Genomic DNA, 22,352 nt, shown 5'->3' with positions numbered 1-22,352 from the left:
CCCCAACTCCTTCAGTCTGCCCTCATAGGAGAGGTGCTCCAGCCCTCTGATCATCCTTGTGGCCCTTCTCTGGACACGCTCCAGCACCTCCACATCCCTCTTGTAATAGGGGCTCCAGAACTGGACACAGTATATAAGGATATTTAGTTTTTAAAAGATTAAGCTGCTGAAAATCAGTGTGCTTTTAGGGCTTCACCCATAACCCAAAGTTAATAAAGTTCAATATAAGCTTATTGAACATGGTTCTAGCTGCACTTTCACCAAAACCCAGGTTTTTAAAAATGTAATTCTGAAGATATCTCTACACAGATCATCCATAAACTGCAGTTCGTTTGCAGGTGTACAGGATGATTCCACAATCCACCTGTAGAAAGTACCTAAGCATCTAAGTTCAATATATCGTATGTACTGCATACACACAGAACATTGGACGATTTATGTACCCGAGATGAGCAAAGCACACCGAGAAAACCCTGACGCCAGTTACTAAACGCAGGTCTATACACAACTTCTTGTGCGAGCCAGGCGTGACTTGAACTGGCATTCAGAAACGCCTCCCCAGACATCTCCCCAAGCCATCGTTAGCGTTAGGCACCAGCCCTGGGGCCTGCTGCAGTAAGGCCTGAGGCAAAACACGGGTACGCCCTGGCACCCCCAAGGCTCTCAGCTACCGTCCGCAGGTGACCTTTTCCACTCGACGACTGCAGACAGCAGTCTCTTAAAACAAAATCCTGGGTTTGCTCGCTTCTATTTAAGACGCGATATGCTTCAAGAAGTGGGAAATTACACCTCCACCCGTACCCAGCAGGGAGCCCACCCGCTGCCTACGCGGGACAAGGGAGCCCGGCGCGCGGGCACGCTGCGTCCCGCGAGGGAGAAAAGCGCACGCTCCCTGCTCGGCAGCCAATAAGGGCGAGGTCGCTGGCCCTGCCTCATTCTGGTATCGCTTGGAGCCAATCAGGGAGGCGAGAGCTGCGTGGCGGAAGTTGGGTCTACGCGGGTGCGCGGTGCTATGGCTGCCGGTTCCGTGGTGGTGCTAGCGCGGGCCCTTGAGGCGCTGGGTAAGAGAGCAGGGAGGGCATCCCAGTGTAGGGATGGAGGGGATCTCTGGGGAGGCTGGGCGGGAGCGGGGCCCACTCGGGCGGCAGGGTGTGGTTTGTAGGGAAACGCGGCCGGCCGAAGGCATAGACGCTCCTCGCTCCTGGGGGCTTTGCTGGGGGGGGAGGGAGGGGGGGAAGAGCTCGCCCCGCGGAAGCACCGCACCCAGGGCCTGGCGAAAGTTTATCACTAGCCAACGCGGGCCTTCTTGGGCTGCCCACCTAGATGCGTATAGCAGCAAAGCCTCAGGGGAAGTAGCGGTCTTGTGCTGTTGGTGCCAGAAGGTAGCCTTGGGCATGCCCGGCTTCCCAATTACTGCCGCACAGGGCTGGAGGAGTTGAGGCTGTGAAACCGCAATGGCATAGACTCATCGTGGAGGGAGCTCTGCGGCCTGTGGAGTCGCTTTTATTGGGCTCGGAATGGTGATCAGGTTGTGTTAGTGCAATTCAGGGGAAACGGGAAACTCCCTTAAAAGGAAGCTTTACTTTTAAGGTAAACGTGTGTATGAAGACCTAGGAATTCTTCCGAATGAAATTAGATGGATCAGTGTAACACTTCAACGATTTGCTTCTGATCACTACTGCTTGTGTGTTTTTCAGATGTTGGTGGTGCAGCAGATAAAATTAATTTAATACCTCAAGACTTTTTCGCAGAACTGGTAAGCAGGGTAACGGAATGTGGAAGGGCAGAGTGCCAGAAGGCACTCAGATTTTAGGCAAACTTTGTGTTTAAGCTTTTCTGTTTTTTTTTCTGTTGCAAAGGAAAACTTAGATATGTGGTAGCTTGGATTTACACGACTTATAAAATAGACTAGTTGTGCTAAGAGTAATGGGCTTGGTTTAATTTTGGTTTTATTACAGTATATTTGTAAAGTTGTGTTTCTGCCCTTCAAGCTACTTTGTCTGAAAAATAGTTTGCTTGCTATAGTGTGTACTTGAACAGGATTGCTCTACAGATAGGATGAAAATGGTGTGTTAGCTAGTGAGGGAGTAACTAAGTTGTGATTGCATTTATTTGCTCTTTTTGGATTTGATATCATCATTTCAATTACTTTGTTCCTCACTTTGCATTTAAAGCACTTTTCCGTTGTCCATTTTTGCTTTAACCCTTCTTTGTTGTTGTTTTGTTGTTCCGAGTATACAGATTAGCTTTGTCTCTTCTATTAAATGTCCACTAAAAATGTTTTCAAACTTAATTTCTTTACAGTGTGAACAAATAATTCAGCATCTGAACCATAAGACCCCAGGTGTAAATACAGCTGAACTGTGTCAGGTAAATTTGGATGCAAGCAGTTGCAAGCAAGTATATGAACTATATGTGCTGTAAAGGACAAAATCTCAAATTTAGTGGATTTTGGGGTGTGTGTTTGTGTGTATACACAGAGAGGTTTTTACTAATGCATAATTTAATGTTACTTGTAATTATTTGAACATTGTGTTTCTAGAGAATTCAAACATCTGGGATTGAGCTTAATGTTGGTGACCTGTCGAAAATAGCTAACATTGTTTCCTTTCTATTTAGGTAAGCACGAAATAATTTACTTTGCCTCATGTCTGTTTTTCTCTCTATGCCAACTGTGGTGTTCTAAACTGACTTCAAATGTGGGCTATAACATGAACTGATTTGGGAAAAGGGCAGAAGTTTGTAACTTTTTTTTTACAGAAAGAAGAACTTCTTGGCTTAGTTTATTTTCTTTAAAAATGTTTAGTTATTTATCATAGAGTCTCACCTTTTGTAATTAAAAAAAGAAAAGAAATTTTTCCAAGATCCTATGTGAGCTTTAGAACTACTGGCAAAAAAAAAAAAGAGGAAGCTAAGCTGAGTTACAAAGCTATGACAGCTAGGCCTTTGCCTGGAAGAAGCGTGTTCTAAAAACTTGGGTAGAGATTGGAAATCAGCATTTGTGCCTGTTTGAAGAGCACAGAGTTTTACAGTATTGAACTACTGTGTTGAAGGTGTAGTTTTTAGGTAGTATTTTTAGCTGTTGTTTTGCCATAAGTTTTTTATTTATTTTTGGAAATAGGGATTTTGCTTGCTCTTTTAATACCTAGTTTCTGAACATTCTGTGTTAACATTGGTATGACTGAGGATAATATACCAGTATAAATTTAACATACTGCTGCTGCTTCTAAAATGCAAAGCCGTGGAGGACCAGCTCTTATTTATTAGCATGTCTTTAAGAGGATTGGGTCTGTATAAACAAACATAGGGTGGGATTTAGTTTTTCACTTGTTTCTGTAGAAGAAATTTAGTGACAGTTTTCCTCTAGACTTGCTGCCTTTTCAGTTAAGGGTTTATGGCATCATTTGACTAATTTTAGTACCAATTATATCATTACCTAGAGGTCCTTACATGCCTTTTAGTGATATTTAAATCACCTCTCCTAAACGTTTAATTAAACTGCCTTGTTTCTAAAGTGATAATATTTCTAACTGCTTTCTGCACACATCTTTCATTGAATTTTGCCTCCTTTCAATTGCAAAAGCACTCAGAGGCTGTGATTACTTTTGGTTTAATGTTTTGTGTTGTGCAAGGCCAGCAAAGCTTGTCTGCTTTGACACACTAAAAGACAAGTCATGGTGGTTTTTTGCATGTAGATAGAAAAGGGGAGCAAAATACTCTGAAAAAGTAAACCAAGACCACAGGCTGCCTAATTGTTGCGAAGTACATAGATATGTGTATGATTCTGGGCCCCTCAGTTAAGGAAGGATGTTGACTTGCTGGAACGTGTCCAGAGAAGGGCAATGAAGTTGGTGAGGAGTTTGGAGCACAAGCCCTATGGGGAGAGGCTGAGGGAGCTGGGGTTGCTTAGCCTGGAGAAGAGGAGACTCAGGGCAGACCTTATTGCTCTCTACAACTACCTTCAGGGAGGTTGTAGACAGGCAGAGGCTGGTCTCTTCTCCCAGGCAACCAGCACCAGAACAAGAGGACACAGTCTCAGGCTGTACCAGGGGAGGTTTAGGCTGGATGTTAGGAAGAAGTTCTACACAGAGAGAGTGATTGCCCATTGGGTTGCCTGGGGAGGTGGTGGAGTCACCGTCATTGGAGGTGTTTAGAAGGAGACTTGATAGGGTGCTTGGTGCCATGGGTTAGTTGATTAGGTGGGTTAGATTAGTTGATAGGTTGGATGAGATGATATTGAAGGTCTTTTCCAACCTGGTTTATTCTAGTCTACTCTATGTAAAGCAGACATTAAAAAACAGCCCATTTAGGGTGAAGTGAGAAATTTTATTAAATTAATGGAGAATGAAGTTGATGTGATGGTCTTTGGATATACCTACAGCACGGCAGCCAGAAACCATCTCTCTACAGAAGAACTCATCACCACCTTGGGCAATGCAGTCAGCGCGCTGCCAAAACATGCAGTTCAAGTTATCCGTCATGTATGGAATGAGCAGGGCAAATCCATTAGTGAATCAGAAGATGCAAGAAACACAGCTGCAGTGGGGCAGGTAACTAAATGACAAAGTGCAACTGAGTTATTAACTTTTCAGGAATGTCAGTGCTTCGTGACTGCTGAAAGCTTTGTTATTACATATATTGGCAAATGTCTGGCCAGGTAAAGGAGCACATAAAACAAAGGATGCTTAAATGCTGAACAGTTTTCTAGTAGTATTATTTAGGTGGTGGGTCACATTTCATACCTTTTTAAAAATTAGTGCTTCCTAGTACTATTAGGTAAAGTGAGTGGCAGTCATTGTGGCAGAAATTATGTTAGCTCTTTATGTAAATCTGTTTTAAATGTAATTTGAGTTGGTGTTCAGAGTTTGTAACAGCATCACTTGATTTATTGTCTCCCTTAAGATTCAACTTTTTAAAGGTGCTTTCTGTGAGTTTTTGGCATCCTCTGTTACTTTTTCCAAAGAGAAAAACCCTGCATTTTGAGATATATTTTTTTTTCTCTAACAGCAGTTTAGAAGACTATGCAATTAAGCCTTTGTCAGAGGCTTGATATTAAACTCCTAAAGGCTTTCTCTTTTATTCAGCAGTTCTGTCTCATTAAAAGCTGAAAATGGTATCTTACACATCTGAAATGTATTTGTGATGTGCTTTGATTTATCTAAAATAGAGTTACAAAACACCTTATTTTTTTTTCCATTATTGATACTGTAATTTCTGTACACTAAATGTGTGCTTTATGTTTCCACGTGGTTTAGAAACTTCTGGGGGAAAACAAAGCAAACCAACCAAACAAAAAACCCACCATGACAAAAGCACAAGTAATACGCAAGCCATTTGAACTTTGTGGCTCTAGCTCTTACTAGAGCTTTAAATAGATTGTACTTGACTATTGACAGTACTTAAAGAAAACTCATTAGTGAAATAACTTATTAAATAGCTTATTATTTTTTCACTAGTAAAATGAAAGGCGTTGGATTCGCAGTAATATCTGAATCTGTGTGTTTGTTTCCCAGTTGGCTATGAGCTCTGGATGTCCTATATTGTCTTCAACAGAATGGTGATATTAGGCTAGATCTTTCTTTAACACCTTTACCAATTATTCTCTTCCTTGTAGTTTGTAGATCTTAAATGGAAGCTGGGAGTTGCGATGAGCTCTGATGCCTGTAGGTCTCTGAAGTATCCTTACGTTATGGTGACGCTAACAGTGGCAGATCCTTCAGGACAAATAACAGATAAATCTTTTGAGATGACCATCCCACAGTTCAAGGTTTGTAGTCAGTGGTACTTGATTCAGTCTCTTAAAAACAACAGTGACATCGTTGTGAAAGAGCAGCCCTATGCCTTGCTGCATACCTTTGCAGTGCTCATTTAGTAATTCAGTCAAAGATGAAGCATTAATTATTTCAAACACCAAAGCTAATACTTTTCATAGCATTTAATTTGATGTCACTCATTCAAAAGTGTTACTTTAGAAGTAATTGGTCTGCTGTCCCACAAAATAAGCTAACAACTGAACACTTAAGGACTTACAAGAGGGATGTGGAGGTGCTGGAGCGTGTCCAGAGAAGGGCCACAAGGATGATCAGAGGGCTGGAGCACCTCTCCTATGAGGACAGACTGAAGGAGTTGGGCTGTTCAGTCTGCAGAAGAGAAGGCTCCAAGGTGACCTAATTGTGGCCTTCCAGTATCTGAGGGGGGCCTACAGGAAGGCTGGGGAAGGACTTCTCAGGATCTCAGGTAGTGATAGGACTAGGGGGAATGAAGCTGGAGGTGGGGAGATTCAGGCTAGATGTGAGGAGGAAGTTCTTCACCATGAGAGTGGTGAAACCCTGGAATGGGTTGTCCAGGGAGGTGGTCGAGGCCCCGTCCCTGGAGGTGTTTAAGAGCAGGCTGGATGAGGCTCTGGCCAGGCTGATCTAGTGTGGGGTGTCCCTGCCCCCATGGCAAGGGGGTTGGAACTAGATGATCCTTGTGGTCCCTTCCAACCCTGAATGATACTATGACTTCTGGATATTTCTTGTCACCTATATCTCTGCCTTATTAAAACCAGATGGAATATTGTAGATCTATGGAACTGTTTCCCAGCCTCAAATTCTAAAACTTGAGTTAAGCCTAACATTTGGTAATGGTTAGGAATGGAGGTCAGTGTGTTTTGTCGCCACCATCTCTGAATTGCTACGCTTTTGTTTATTAACTTATGTAACTTTGTTTAAATTTTCATAGATGTGGCACTTTTGTTGCCATTCCAGTTTAAAGGGCAAATGTGTCATTTAGAATATCATACAAGCTTCTAAATAAATCCTTGGAATTGGACTGAAAGGAATTTGAGAAGATTATTCTGAATCCTTAGGTATTGTGAAATGTTGTATTCATTCTCATTGAAACCTGTTTAATAATTTACATTTCAATTACTGTAAGAAATTAATCCTATACTTGAGAAGCCCAGAGAAGCTGGGAATGGAAACATTTGTGTGGCAAGTCTATCAATAGGCAAACACATGCAAATAAGGCATCACCTCTGTAACTTTAATAGTGAATGTGCCCAAATGCCAAAGAGACTACCAGGAAAAAAAAAAAAAGAGTGGAAACTTTCAGTTCAAGCTGCAAATTGTAACTGAAGGAAAGAAGCAATATGAGAAGTGTGGATTGTAATTATTGTTGAATGTGTTAGTTTGAACTACAGTTCAAGCTTTTCTTCAGGCAACTGAAGTTTGTCTCAATTCTTGCTTTTTAGAACTTCTTCAGACAGTTCAAGGAAATGGCAGCCATTCTTGAAACAGTGTGAAAAGAACTTTTATTTACACTGAAATTAAGGACAGACTTAGATGGAGTAAATGTTTCGTTCTGCATACCATTGTCCAGCAAGGTATGTATCCTTGGTCTTTTCAATGGGCATTTGTCAGCATCGTCCTTGCACTGCTGTGAAGAGGTCTTTGCTTTTGAATACTTGAAGCCAACTCTGCAGTGCTTATGCAAACATGTTCAGCGTGTTTTCATCCTGGTAGACAGAAGATCGGGATGTGTGTGGAGAAGCTGTGCTGCAGACTTTATAATGTCCAAGAGTAAGAAACTACTCATTTAACTCTGGAGTGTGGAGACATACCTGAAAATGTTGGCTGAGAAGATACTGAGAGAAGTGTAAATCCTGTGTTGACACCTCTGTCTGTAAAATCAAGATGCAGGCAGACTCGACAATAGTATTAATTATAAGGAGTGTATGAAATTACATGCAACAAGTATACATCATTCTTAAAGAGTAGCAATGTCAAGTAGTTAGTTGCAGGTGTCTGCAGACCTGGCTTCCACTCTTCTTTTAATAACCAGAGAATATACTTCTCCTAAATTTCTCACCACTTAGGATTATAAAAACAGAGGTAATGCATTAAACTCTTCTGGAGCCCCAAAATTTACTCTCCGAATGAAGCCCAGAGTCTTAAATTTAAATAGAAGTAGAAAGATTAATTTAATCAAAAACATTTCTATATATTTTTGCCTTTGCACTTAATCCAACTCTAATCTGCTGTACTCTGATGTTTTGATCAGCAGTCTGTTATCTAATTAAATTAGAATATTGATATAGTTAGCTCAGTCTAAGATATAATCTAGAAAAATCAAGAGGAATCTTGAACATTCAGGCTGGCACATCATAGAAAGTAACCCACTAAAAGCTGGGATGATTTCCTCAGTTTTATTTTATGGCAGCAGTCCACTGGACTGTGCTGCATGTGCTTGCCCTTAGAGAATGCTCTAACCTGCAAAACTTCATCTTGGATTCTGAAGAATGGGGGCATTTCCAAAGGAAGCAATAGATCTGTCTGCTCGCATGCTCTGTTTTGTTTTTTTCCTGAGTTTTCCATGAACAAAACAAACTGTAAATACAGTGGGATGCAATAGAAACAGTACTGTTGCATTTCAAGATGTGTTGCTGGTGGACCAGAGCAAGTAAATATGAAAAGAAATAATTCATGCTGATAAACAGACCGAAGTTTATGCTGCAGCTTCAGAATGATGGAGACAACCAGTTTTGCTGAGACAGATCTTCAAGTGATTTCAGACCCCCTTGAGAGTATCTACTTTTCTAACTCACATTTTTTAATTAACACTTTTAGAAGCTGTTTGAAAGTCATGCAGGTTATGCCTGCTTTTGTCTTGTGAAAATGTGCAGCACATAGTTTCATACTGCAGTCTTCAGCAGAGAGAGATACACTCCCACTCTGGGCATTATGTGTGGTGCATGAAAACAGGCTTCTCAGCAGCTTCCAAGTACTAAGTGAAACAGTGTTGGATTTAACAAAAGATAACAAAAATTATGGGCTGTGGCTATTGATCTGGATGATACTGCTTTTGTGCTGTTGAAGTCTGAGGTGTTTGCTTTGTGGCTGGGGAGAGTGGACTGCTCTTTTCTGGTACGTAGAAGCTTCAGGCTGCTTAACTGAAAAATTTTTGTCATTTTGGCCTACTGAATTAATTGGTATAAATCAATAAAAGAATTCCAGAAAAATAAATACTATATCAATAAACCCAGAGCCTTACAAATTATCCCCATTTGTCTTAAAGCACTTAAGTTCTTCATGGAGCTGGTAGTATTTGTGCCTTCATTAAAAATGGGTGAAAAAGAAAGCTGAATTAATCATGTCTTGACTTGTAGAAACAACAATTTAGTAGACACTAGAAGGTAATGAGGAAACTTCCAGTTACCATTTGTGTTTGATTCATTACCAAGAGGAGAAAGTTGGCAGCCTTTGAGAAGTCTAACTTGCCTTTTGTCGAGTCAAATATTGTAGAAATACTAAGGAATGTTTTCAAAATGTCCCTGGACTCCAGCATGTTGTAACTCTGGTTGGAAGTTGCCTGGACATGTGTGCTATAGTAGTTTACTGTCTTGAGAATTTTAAGAGATTTGTGGACATCTGGGAGAGGTGATTAAATGTTGGGTATGTACGCAAACTTCTGAGAGTCATCCTGATCACTATCACTTGGAAATTCTGTACTGAGCAATGGTAAAATTAACTACTTTATTAAGAAAAAAGAAGCCACAAAAACAAACCAGCCAACCCAAAAGCCCCAAAACAAAACAAAAAGACAGCCATAGAAAATCCAAGCAAACAAAGTAATTAATGTTTGTCAGGATAGCAAAACTAACATGTTCAGACAAACTGCTGGATTATTTGTATGTGCAGCAACCGCATCTTTTCAAAGAGAATCAAGAGTCCTTGTGTGTTCCTAACTCTGCTTGTTAATTGATACAAAATTGTGTAACATCGGTTATTTTTGTAAGTCCACAGTCATTAAACATATAGGTAACAAAGATGAAGATGGTCTGTGTTTTGTTTTAAGTCTGCTGCATGAAAGTCTTGTCTCATAAGTACTATAATGGGTAAAGGTCAGGGCTGGACTATTACTGAATTTCATTCTTTATTAAATTAGGATGAAGTTCAGTCATATGTAGTCACTCTCTGTGATGGGTTAGCTACAGGATAACTGCAGGCTGCAAGAAGTATTTGTATCAATTGCTTACAGCTACATAAAATTCTGCATTACACCAGGAGATGACAAGGGACATAGGATATCAATGACATTTTGCAGGAAATGTTTTTCTTTCCTTAACTGTATTTAGGAGTTAAAACAGTTTTTTCTCTCTTCAACATTTGCCTGGAACAGAGCAAGAGGAAGGAAGTGAGGGGGAGTGTGTATTATATAGCAAACAAACTCAAGGAAGGGAGTAATGAAGGAATCTCCTGGCAATGATTGTCATTTTCATCACATGCCTTTCTTTCTTTCTTTCTTTTTATATTTCAACTACTAGCCTGATAGCAGAAAGTTATTTTGTAGCAGAAGTGGAGAAAGGCCCAGAAGAAAAGTGCACAAATGGTTGTAGTCATGTCTGTCCACTACTGATGTGTGTATTTAGCTTCTGCACACTTTTACTGTTCATGGACAAAGTAAAAGCGTATCTCTGTTCCACAAAACTGTATTTGCCTGTCTTTAACCTTATTTTAAAGGTATCTAACCTTGTTGTTCACTGAGCATATCCCCCTTTATTTTTTTCCCTTCCTGTTTTCAGGACATATTCAAAAGCCTGAAGATACATTAATGTGGACCAGTTACAAACAAGGGTTAGAGAGATGATAAATTGTGGGAGAGGAAGAATGTTGTTTCTTCTTCTGTTCTCTATCATATTTGAATCTCTTTAGTACCCTCTTAACTGTGGGTATAATGAGAGCATAATTTCCACTCCTTTTCAGTCGCATGTGGAGTTCTTCTCTTTAGTCTTTATGTGTACTAGAATAACACACAAGTAGCTGAGTCATTTGATCTACCTGCAGCATGAAGTGCCTCATCTCTGAAGAACCTTTGCAAAAGGGAAGAGGACTTAAAATTCAGCATTGTCTATCCTATCCAGTACTCTGTGGTTGATCAGGGTAGTGCTGATTTTCCAGACAGATAGCTTTTGTTAAATGTTACATGATTTGGTCGAGCTGCTAGCTTACCGGGCACTCACTTTATTAGGAAGCTGGATCTGGCAGGTCAATACATGACATAATGAGTGTCTTGACCTTGAGTTTTCATGGTATGATGGTGCAGTCCTCCCTTCCTGAAGGCTCAGTTGCCTTCGCATGTCACCTTGCACTTCTGACTGAATGTTTCCTTCTGCTTCTACTGTGCAGTGCTGTCCATACACGCTCATTAAGTTCCACTCTTGGTACTTGAGGACTTTTGAGTGTGTGAGGAAGCATACATTTTAGAGGGATGATGCTCAGCACTCCTCGTACCCACTCCTGGATGCTTTGCAAGACTTCCTGACGCGTTCCAGGCTTTTCTGGGGGAAGGTGGAGAAATGATACTTGAACTGGAATATGTCTGTAAATTATTTATGACTTTGTGCCACTGAGAAAGTAAGGAAGCTGAGATTGCTGATCTCTGCAGGCTAATTTTAGCCTTTCTGTGTTTCCTCTTCCCTGCATTTTCCTCCTGTGGCTGTCTTAACTTGGGAACTGTTTTCTGCTCAATATATGTAGGTGCCATTAGTTTCCAAATACTCTTGTTAGAGTTTGCATTGCAAATATTGTTGCATTTATAAATTAGAAATTGCAGTGTCAGTTTTGTACCTTAACATACTGGGATTTGGAGCAGTAGGTTTTAAGATGAATACTAAGAAAGAAAGAAAGTTCTATTACTTAATACAATGAATTTCTGTGTTAGTGTATCAAGACAAAATTGTCATAGCATTGGTCACCAGGTGGCACTGTTACATATAGAATTGGTGCATAGTAATCCCATTCTGACCATGGGATGAGGACTTGTGTTCTCTCTTGTGTGGATTCCGTCTGGAACTGTATGTATTCGTGTCACCATAACTTCAATCCTAGTTTGTCCATTGTAGGGAAATACTCTTAACTTCTGTGTTAATTATTAATAATTAAAGTGTAAAGATTTCCAGTGACATAACATTCAGCATTGTTATGATAACAGAATATATACCATACATACTACATTTGCAGTAGCCTGTTCTTGTTTTACCTTTTTTTTCCCTGTTCAAACATCTCCTAGAGAGTTGTTTCTAGACTTCTATCCTGTTTATGGTATAAGCATTTACATCTCTCAATCCAAGGTTTTTCATGCAGTTTAAGCACTCTGAAGTCCTTCTTCCAGTTTGTTATGCAGCCTGCTTTACAGTATCTTTATGCCACTGAAAGCTGCTCTGTTACTTAATTCCCCTGTGAATTACACTGAATCTGAAAAATCATATTCTGGTGTTCTTGGTGCTATCAAAGCTGCAAGGAATTTTTCTATTCCCCATGAATGCCATCACTGCTAGGTTGTAGGCAATTCACAGGTGTTTCCAAAAGATATTTATCCGAGAGCTTGGCCAAAGTAAAGCAAGACAGACTTCCTTCCCAGGGATGCTTCTGAACTGGCAAGTACTATATGCTGCAACCATGCATGAAGCTCGAGAGGGACACCAACATTTACATTTAAAAAGAGTAAAAGGAATGTAAGTGTGTGTCTCACCTGAATTACTGGTGTGGTGTGCCATGCTGCTTCTCGCAGTTGGGAATGTAAGAAGATGAGAGATGCTCAGCAGTTGAGAGAAGCAAGACAACAGATGTTAGTTTACCTAGGAGAGAGTCGAGGACAATGAAAGAGAGGATTAATGGGGTCCCATCTGTTCTTTTTATGGTTGGTTGGTTGGTTGAGGTGTTTTGGCAGCTATGCTGGCACCATTCTTGTTATTTTGTTGAGACCACAAGTGCCCTGTTGTTCATGGTTATCTGTACCTTCTCTATACAGACATACAATACTGAGCTGTGAATTCGCAATAACATTTTAATAGCAGTACACAGTTGAATTCTTACTCATATTTGCATTTTCCTCTTGAACAGATACAATTTGTGACCACTGAATGTGAAGTACTCTTGCCTTCCAAAGCATCCCTCCCAGGTTATTTTGCCATTCTACTACAGATCTGCTAATCTTTCTAACCTGTGGTTCATCTTTTGTAATAATGTATTTTTTTTTTAATAACATCAAGATTTTCCTTTTAGTTTGGGCAATGACAAGAAATTCTGTCCTAGCTTCCTTTGCTAGAGAGTGAGAGGGGACAAAGATCATAAAATGATGTAGAGGTAGTGGGCATTGTCAGGAAAAGAAATAGGCTCTAGGAACTGCAGTACTCTATTCTTCCTAATTTTTTTTTTTCTCTTCTTTGTATCATAGAATCAGTCAGGGTTGGAAGGGACCACAAGGATCATCTAGTTCCACCCCCCCTGCCATGGGCAGGGACACCCCACACTACATCAGCCTGGCCAGAGCCTCATCCAACCTGCTCTTAAACACCTCCAGGGATGGGGCCTCAACCACCTCCCTGGACAACCCATTCCAGGGCTTCACCACTCTCAGGGTGAAGAACTTCGTCCTCACGTCCAGCCTGAATCTCCCCACCTCCAGTATGCAGTATGTTACTGCAGTAATAACAACTGCAGTGTAGTTGGGTAATAGTAGGGAAGTATCTCCTTTACATAAAAGCAGAAATAATTTGGAATGTGGAAGTTCTTGTTGCAGAAGTTGCTCTATTTTCTGCAACAAGTAGCTTTTGTCCGAGCTGCTAACAGCCACCAATCTCTGCATTACTTCAACAACAAGGATTCTAGTAAAATTACCTGGTATCCTTTTTGGGGGAGAGAAACCTTTAACAAAACCACAACAACGAAAAAATCCAATAAATTCCAAATGTTCCCACCTGGAAACATGCTGTGACCACATGTAAGTATACAGGACTCTAGATTAAAACAGAGTTTGAAACAAAAAGCATTGTTGGGTTTTTACTGAATTTGAAGACTCCCATGCCATAAACGTTCCTGGGATTGCTGTTAAATGATACAAGTGACAAATAATAAGTATCCCTACACAATCAAATTCTTTGCTGGAGAGAAACACAATAATTTAATGCATTGTTTCTCTTAATCAGTGCTACATTACATTGAATAAATGATACACTGAACACAGAGATAGATTGTGGTGGGTTGCCTTAAGTTCCAGAGATGTTTATGAAATTTCTAGCTAGGGATTATTTTCTTATGAACTTTGCTTATCCCAGTTTCAATAAAGCTGTTTTGGAGTGGTTTGTATTGGCAGAACAAATTATAATCTGCCATTATGATCAAAAAAGATTAGTGCCATTAGAAAAGAAAAAAAAAAACCCCAACCCAACCCCCATCAGATTATTTTTTCATCATTTTTATTGTGTACAAATTGCAGTGTCTCCTGTTGACATGTCTCTACGTGGCTGTGCAGTCTTACTCAGAACTTTGGCATTACCTTTTAAACTACAATAAACTCTGTACATCCTGCAAAACATCGAACTTTCAGTATTTCTGATGTTGTTTTGACACATACTACTAGAGGAGGCGTGTGAGTTTCTTTAGCAGCTAAATTTTAAAGCCTTGGTAGTATGCCCAATGTAGAGAACCTACTTGCCAATACTTCAATTCCATTTCTAAAAGTTCACTTGTTAAGAGTCATCACTGGGTAGCTTAAATTAATAAAATGTTTTCTAAAATCAAATTGTCTGTGTCTCAGATTTTAGCCAAAGATGATCTGAGAATAAAATTTGACCTAGTTAAAATGAATACAAATATGGTAGCAGACCTTGAAATCCCAGAGAGTTAAGTGTCAGCATGAAAAGCAGTAGGATGAGCAGCAATTCCAGCTACAGGGCATATTACTGAATTAAAGTACTGTAGTCCAAGATGACTGAAGGTATGCATAAATTGTGGCATTGTAAACTCTACAGCACCCCTAATAATATTTTCTCTGCAATTAAAATTGTGGCTAGACAGCTGAAGGGGATGGATAATTACTAGCAATTAACAGCCTGATCGTATCAGATGCTGAGATCTCTCCACTCCTTAAGAAATTACTGAGAATTGCAGCTGCTTACCATTTTGCAGGTTTAAATCCAGATATGATACCTGAAGTGGCTGCTGTGGTGCCATTGTGCAGAAACAGTACATATTATATCAAAGTATTCTTTAAATAAAAACCCAAAACCAAATCCCAAGACATTCTTCCTTTAATAAACAAGGAAAACATACATATGTATTTTATTTGGAAACAATACTTTGTTGTCAACAAGCATATCAAATCTAAAATATTCAGAGGCATTAGCTTGCTTTTATTTAGCTGAATCCATGCTTGGTCACTTCAATAATACACCTTACGAGATTTTGCCTTTGATGTCTGTTTAGTAGGTAGAAATCAATGGCAGGTTATCAACAATTAAAACCCGTCTGACTCTTGGTACGTGGTTGGTTTTATCTGGCCAGCTGAGTGTGTATTTGCAGCACATGACATAGCAGTTATTGAGCACAGGAGTTTATGTATTTCAGATCTTCCAATAGAGCTGCTGCACACAATTTACTTCAAGAAGTTCCTTTAAAAGGAACTGGAAAAAAAAATGATGGTGGCATCTTGTTAGAGGCTTTGTCTGTCATGTCTCTCTGCAGGGGTGCTGCATTTACACATCTTTGCATTTGGGGTGACCTAGAGAGAAACTTGCTTTTTAATCATAAATAGACATGTATTTTCACAGCTCTGTGGGTAAGAGCTATGGAAAGTTATTTTCTTCTCTGCCCTAAAGTTTCTGATTGCTATTAACTGAGCTGTGAGAATTACAGAATTTAAATTAGGAATTAACTATGCTGTGTGAAGAACTAGGGAGGTGATTCTCCCCCTGTATGCTGCACTGGTTAGGCCACACCTTGAGTACTGTGTCCAGTTCTGGGCCTTTCAGTTTAGGAAGGATGTTGACTTGCTGGAACATGTCCAGAGAAGGGCAATGAAGTTGGTGAGGGGTTTGGAACACAAGCCCTAAGAGAGGCTGAGGGAGCTAGGGTTGCTTAGTCTGGAGAAGAGGAGGCTCAGGGCAGACCTTATTGCTCTCTACAACTACCTTCAGGGAGGTTGTAGACAGGCAGATGATGGTCTCTTCTCCCAGGCAACCAGTACCAGAACAAGAGGACACAGTCTCAGGGTGCACCAGGGGAGGTTTAGGCTGGAGGTTAGGAAGAAGTTCTACACAGAGAGAGTGATTGCCCATTGGAAGGGAGGTGGTGGAGTCACCATCACTGGAGGTGTTCAGGAGGAGACTTGATGGGGTGCTTAGTGCCATGGTTTAGTTGATTAGGTGGGTTGGATTAGTTGGTAGGTTGGATGCGATGATCTTGAAGGTCTCTTCCAACCTGGTTTATTCTATTCTATTTTTTTACCATTATAGTTTTAAACACTAGGGGAGAAATTACAAGAGGATCATGTCCAGGGTCATGGCCAAAGTGATACTGTGCTCAATATAAGAAAAATCAGGAATTTTTAACTTAAAGGTGCACAAAATCTTACAAATGAAATGAGAAAAGGGGACCAACTTCAAGAAGAAAAGTTATGTAACTAAAGGACTGAGTTTCTAATGAAACACTGTGGTAGGCAGATTAAAGGATAAAAAAGAAATGATGAAATAAATGGATAAAGGTAATGGACAGCTAAGAGGGATTACTATGAAGAACTGACATAAAAAGCTGAAGGGAGAAGCAAGCATGAAATCTTTGGATTAACATCTGAGAATTTGATTTTGAAGGTAGTTAAAATATTAGTGGTAGCCTTTATATAGATTAATTACAAAAGGGATTTGTATGAAGAATTCAATAATAAAAATAAATTAGGTCAAAATAACCAGATCTTGTAAGACATTATTAAGCAAATCACCCAACTGAAGGAGAATCTGAATGGCTTTACATAACTGACACAATTTAAGAATTTTGAATAATGTTCCACATTTTGTTCTACCTGAAGGGTGGTTGTAGCCAGGAAGGGGTTGGTCTCTTCTCCCAGGCAACCAGCACCAGAACAAGAGGACACAGTCTCAAGCTGCGCCAGGGGAGGTTTAGACTCGAGGTGAGGAGGAAGTTCTTCACCGAGCGAGTCATTCGTCATTGGAACGGGTTGCCCAGGGAGGTGGTTGAGTCATCGACCCTGGAGACGTTCAAGGGGAGATTGGACGTGGCGCTTGGTGCCATGGTCTAGTCCTGGGGTCTGTGTTGATAGGTTGGACTCGATGATCCTCGAGGTCCTTTCCAACCTAAGTGATACTGTGTGATACTGTGTGTGATACTGTGTGAATCTGGAAAAACTCAAGTGCATCCTTAGCACCTGAAAGCCCAGCTCTGTAAAGTCTTCAAGTGAAGACTTGTTCTGTTTGAACAGTGTGATAACATCAATGGATTTCTGATTGCTTAAAAGAATTTATGTCTCTTTTTGCTATATTTTTTTAATGTATTTACACCATTGTCTTCACATTTCCTGATGATTAGGTTTTGGGGGTTTGGTTTGTTTTGTGTTGCCATAGCACCTAAAAGCCTAGGTGGTTGTCTGCAACGTGGTTTCATATATAAAGGTAATACAGAGGGTATTTGTAAGCATCTGTAGCAATTCAGTACTTCATGGCCTCCCCCTTAGGCTGCTTTGTTAGAGCCATTTCATGATTATCCCATCTAAAATCATCACCATAGAATGCACGAGAAGGTTTAGTTGCTGGTTTAGTGCAAGTCTAGTATTCAGTTCACTTCCTTGGTAGTTTATATAGGTCTTTACACTCAAGCGACTGAATTGCAGCTTCACGCTCTGGAGGAATCATCTAACCAACCGTTCCCCAAAGGAGGGAGCAGTCTTGCTGCCCTCCTCACCCCTGAGCAGCTATTCCTGCATCCTTTGTGCTGACAGTGGTGTCTGTGTGAGTACTCTCACTTAAATCAGAGGCAGGTGACAGAACTGAACTGGCAGAAAATGAGCAGTTCACTGCTGCATTAAACCAGCACCAGTGCTGCTGCCACAGAGCAAATAAGTCTTCTCCCAGATGCACTGCTGTAGGATCCTGGTGGCTCCCAGTGTCATCCTGCAGTGCCAGAGCGTAAAATCTCCATGTACATTCTCAGCTAAAGAGTTAATGCTAACTGTGCAGGCTGAGGGACAAGACATTTTTTAGGCTATTGATCAAAAAATGTGACCATTATTCTATCTGACCCAGCTGTAAATCTACTATTCAACTCAGTTCAGATCTTTAAGTGTGTGAAAATGGTTTGGGAAAGCAGTTCCATTCTGTCTTTAATTTGAATCACTGTGGTAAATATTAAAGCTGGTGTCCTACCTACATAAGGCTTTTTACACTAGCTGCCCTGTTCCAAGAATAGCTCGTTTTGGGATGCTGCAGGAGAAGGTGTGTTTGAGGTCTTTCCAAGTCAGGGCATTTAAAGTGAAAATTACAGTTTATAGATAAACCAAAACGCCTAAAATGGATTATTAACCTGGGAAAAGGAAGAACAAAACACTTTGCTCATGAAACGAGTGTTGTCGCTTGTAATGCTATTAAAATACTGCTTATGTGACATTTTTTGTGTGAATTCAGGACTGTTGTGGGTTGTCACCTGCTGTGCTACGTGACCCCTCTCTGCCCAAATAACCTCGCATGAAGCCACAAATTTCAGAGCAACTCTTTAGCTCAAGCTACAGATGCCCGTCTTCCATACACGGTTAAAGCAGCTGCCATAATAGCACGTTACCAGGAACTACCGCCGCTGTTGCCACAGATGTAAACACACGACAGTCACTAAACAATGACAGTGACAAAATGGATACGGATGCTGTATGACTGGAAAAGCTATGCCTAGCTACTTTCGCAGGTAGAGGAGACTAGTTACTAACATTTACAGTAGGTGGCGGGTTGTTCGTTGACAAAGGGGATGTTATCGCGATAAGGGGGAGGGGGGGTGTGTGTGGGGGCGTGTAGTGTGTATTGGGGGGTGGAAGACAGACAACTAGAAGCTCCAGCAGGAAACAGAAACCTAGGGGGAGGGGAAAAAAAAATCAGTTTTAATTAAACTCTGACTTGACAGTGACACGGCAGCAAGACGGTACCGCAGTGTAGTCAGGGAAGTACCTCCGCCCGCTGGCGACAAAACTGTTTTCCTCTCCGCGAAGGAGAAGCCGAAGGGGCGGCAGCGGGGCGCGAAGTGGCTGCGGAGCCCTCACCGCGGGGTACCCCGGGACCCGCTGACTCTGGAGAGGCTTCTCCCCAGCGCCCCTCCGGCTTGTCAAAGGCAAAACCAACTCGGAAAAAAGCTTGTCTGCAAACGGGACCAGGGGCGGCCCCGAAGGCCTCCTCACCTTCTTTCCTCCACCGTTCGGCGACCTTTCTCTCCTTGCGGACCGACTTCCCTCCTCCTCCTGCCTCGCGCCGGTCACGTTGCGGAGCCGCAAGGGCAGAGCAGCACTCCCCGTCAGCGGCGGGACCGACAGCACCTGGCAAAGGGGAACCCGTAGCTGAGGCCACGTTGTATGTTTGTTTGGAGCCCGGCAAGGTGCCGTCCCGCCTCTCGCCTTGAGGTGGCCGGTTGCTGAGCCGGCTTGGGGCGTAACCTATCCGCTCCTCCCAGGGGCGTTGAGGAGGAGAAGAAGGGTGACTCGGCCGTTCTTTTCCCCACGAGCTGACCCTGTACGGACAGGAAAGGAGGCGGTGCGGCTTCGGGGACGTCCCCGGCGGGATGCACGGCTAGCGGCGCCTCGGCCGAGCGCAGGCCCCGTCAGCTGCACCTGGCTCCAGGGGAGAAGCGGACGCGGACTGCCGCGCCCTCCGGCTGGGGACCTGCCATGGAGAAGCGAGGGGAAGACGAGCCATTCTCCCACCCCCTAGAGCCGGAGCCCGAAACCGAACTGCAGCCGGTGCCGGCACCGCCGCCGGGAGAGAAGCGCTTCAGGCTGTGGTACGTGGGCTCGTCATGCTTGGACCGGCGGACCACGCTGCCCATGCTCCCCTGGTTGATGGCTGAAATCCGCCGCCGCGGGCAGCGGCAGGACCCTGGCAGCGCCCTGGGCAGCGGGGTGCCGGCCCGAGAGGTGCTGCTGCTGCTGGGTTCGCCCACCCTGCGCTGCGTGCCCGCCGGACCCGGCAGCCCCGGCCGGCCCGGCAGCCCCGCGCCCGCCGTCTTCATCTTCGAGCACAAGCCACAGCACATCTCCCGCTTCATCCACAACAGCCACGACCTCACCTATTTCGCCTACCTGATCAAGGCGCAGCCCGACAACCCCGACTCCCCCATGGCTTGCCACGTCTTTCGGGCCACCGACCCCAACCAGGCGAGTGGCGGCAGGGGCAGAGGGAGGGGGCACTGTCCGGGATCCCCCGGCTTCTCTTCCCACTCTCGCATTATGGTACCCCAGGCGCTGCCCTCCGCAGCCTCAGAGGGGTCGGCCTGCTCGAACGGGGCACGGCAGCACTTGCGGGGAGCTGCAGGACCGTCATTTCCCACACACCCACTCGCAGACTCGAGGGGGAGCCTGCCTGGGGCCAGCTGTGCCCGCTCCGCTATGTCCGGGGCAGCCGTCCCGGGGTGGGGGGCGGCATTGGCACTGCACTGTGCCGAACTACTCGGAGGCTGTAGAAAGATGGAGGGAACGCACAATCCTGGATGGGCACGGGGTGCAGTGCCATCCCCTGCCCCTAGCGCACGGTGCGCCCACCTGCCAGGTGTGGAGGTACCGACTTCTGGGAAGCGCAGGTGTGCTGGGAGATGGCGACTCTTTCTTCCCGTCCTCCTTCCGTCCGTGGGGAGGCCTTTCATCCTGCAACAGCTCCATGGCAAGTACACAATTTGCTCTGTGAGCAAAGTGTGGAATTTGTCTTAGGTTGCCTTTGTGGCAGTGTAAGTAGTGGGAAGAAACGATATAGCGGGTTGTGCTTTTACGCAGATCCCCAGTGGTACAGAAACCATCCTTCAAAACCGGTGGGCCCGATTTTGCTCACGGGTCATGCTGAGGACACCTGGCCCTGCTCAGGCACACTCAGTAGTGCTACAAACAGCCCTAGGTTTGGGTGGAGACATTGTTGATCAAGTGCCAACTGGAAAAAAAGACCTAACCATAAGACTCTATTTTCCTGACTCTTAAGAGGCATTGGCTCATGTGTTGAATGTGCGGCAGACTCCTTTCTCCTCCTTGTTTAGAACATGTGAGCAATGGCAGCTAGACGAGTAGGTTTGATTGTTGGTTTAGCATGATGACAGCAACAAAAAGGCCTTTCAATAATAATCTTTTCATTGACTAAGTTAAGACATTCCTTTCAGTTTTCCCTGATGCATATGGAAGAAAAATGTGTGCAATTAGAGATGCTGGATTTTACCAAAACCACTTAGCTGACTTACTAGACTTACTGAAGGTGATTTGTTTTGGTGGCTTTTTTTTCTTTGTGTGTTTAAGTGAAGAGGGTAGGAAGTATTAAGAAAATGACTGAAAAAGTTTTGAGTATATTAATTCTCGTCTGAGCTAGTGTACTGCCAGAGATTATCACATGGGATGGATTTAGATGGCATGCATAGCTGTGTCTTGATCCATCATCAAAGATAAGACAGGCAGTGTCCCAAGTGGAGGTAACTATGCTTAACTTGTTGGCAGCTGCTGCCACCATTGTGCTTTGTGCCTGACAGAGCATGCAGAAAGAGTGTGAAATAGAGGGGATAGTGCCTGACAAGGGAGCAGACAGTGTGCGTTTAGGAGTCAGACCATACAAATTGAAGGCATCAAAATTCTTTCTGTTGGTAGAAGATGCTGCTTCAAATCTATTTCCAGGGTAGGTTTGCTGTGGTACCATGAGACTGTAGGGCAACTTCATTCTGTAAGACAGTGGATCCCTGCTACTCCCAGGAACAAGCAAAATGCTACATACGTTTATGCTTGGGGGCTGTTTCTGACTAAACTTTTTATCTACATATCTTCCCTTCTTCCCTTGCAAGGGAAAATATGTGCATAGAATTAAATCAAATTGATACTTTAAGCAAAGATTTCGTACAGCTGTTAGTGTGAACAAGTTCTGGTTTATAAACTATCTTGTTCTTACAATACAGTTTAAATTTTATCTATCAAGATTTTTTTTAACCTTGTTATTGTTAATAAAGAATACATCTCTTGCATGAGGGTTATTCAGCATGTGATTTCCAGACAAAGGGTAGTAGATGCAAAGCCAGTGATGTGATTCACAAGTATCTAACTAACAGGCAGGTTTTTTAAAATAACCAAAAGGAAAAAAAGGTGGATTTCAACCTCCCCCACCCCCCCCCGGGTTTTGTTACCAGTTGTGGAGGCTTGGTTGCCTAAGCCTGTGCAAGTCTCTAGCTGTTGATCTGTGCTTAAGCCCAGGTCTGAGCAGATGAAGGAGACTCAGTTACTAGCTCTGAAAATCTTCCTTTAATGTTCTTAATTGTCATAAAATGCATGTTGTTCTTGCACACTTTCAAGATCTTTAAGTACATGCT

The 22,352-nt window shown here is 42.7% G+C and overlaps 2 protein-coding genes and 1 long non-coding RNA gene across 5 annotated transcripts in view; 2 read left to right on the top strand and 1 right to left on the bottom strand.

The window, feature by feature from the left end:
- The first annotated feature begins 986 nt into the window (after positions 1–986).
- Positions 987–10,639, top strand: COMMD6 (COMM domain containing 6). 2 transcript variants are annotated; one of them, XR_010989264.1, is made up of 8 exons: positions 987–1,061; positions 1,698–1,756; positions 2,305–2,370; positions 2,543–2,619; positions 4,382–4,550; positions 5,615–5,767; positions 7,235–7,366; positions 10,565–10,639. XR_010989264.1 is itself a non-coding variant. In XM_068153868.1 (7 exons), exons 1-7 carry the CDS (start codon positions 1,013–1,015, stop codon positions 7,283–7,285), a joined length of 624 nt encoding a protein of 207 aa, XP_068009969.1. In that variant the 5' UTR covers positions 987–1,012; the 3' UTR covers positions 7,286–9,642. The 2 variants fall into 2 exon arrangements, 1 of the variants encoding a protein (XP_068009969.1); XM_068153868.1 differs by lacking the exon at positions 10,565–10,639 and having other exon boundaries at positions 7,235–9,642.
- On the bottom strand, positions 9,398–12,852 carry LOC137448955 (uncharacterized). Its single transcript, XR_010989278.1, has 2 exons — positions 12,514–12,852; positions 9,398–11,320 (listed from the first exon to the last, which is right to left on the bottom strand). It is a non-coding gene; the product is annotated as an uncharacterized lncRNA (long non-coding RNA).
- Positions 12,853–18,846: 5,994 nt separating this feature from the next.
- The window catches only part of TBC1D4 (TBC1 domain family member 4), a 120,434-nt gene continuing 116,928 nt past the window's right edge, over positions 18,847–22,352 (top strand). For both annotated transcript variants that reach the window (XM_068153669.1, XM_068153583.1), the window contains exon 1: positions 18,847–20,181. In XM_068153669.1, the coding sequence (XP_068009770.1) occupies positions 19,696–20,181 (486 nt within the window). In that variant the 5' untranslated portion in view covers positions 18,847–19,695. The remainder of the gene's footprint in view (positions 20,182–22,352) is intronic.

This window comes from Melanerpes formicivorus, unplaced genomic scaffold (assembly GCF_026170545.1).
Source record: "Melanerpes formicivorus ecotype bairdi unplaced genomic scaffold, bMelFor1.0.p_v2 SCAF_1, whole genome shotgun sequence".
NCBI lineage: Eukaryota > Metazoa > Chordata > Aves > Piciformes > Picidae > Melanerpes > Melanerpes formicivorus.
Note: the sequence above shows the minus strand (reverse complement) of the source record. Positions and strands in the feature narration are given on the sequence as shown.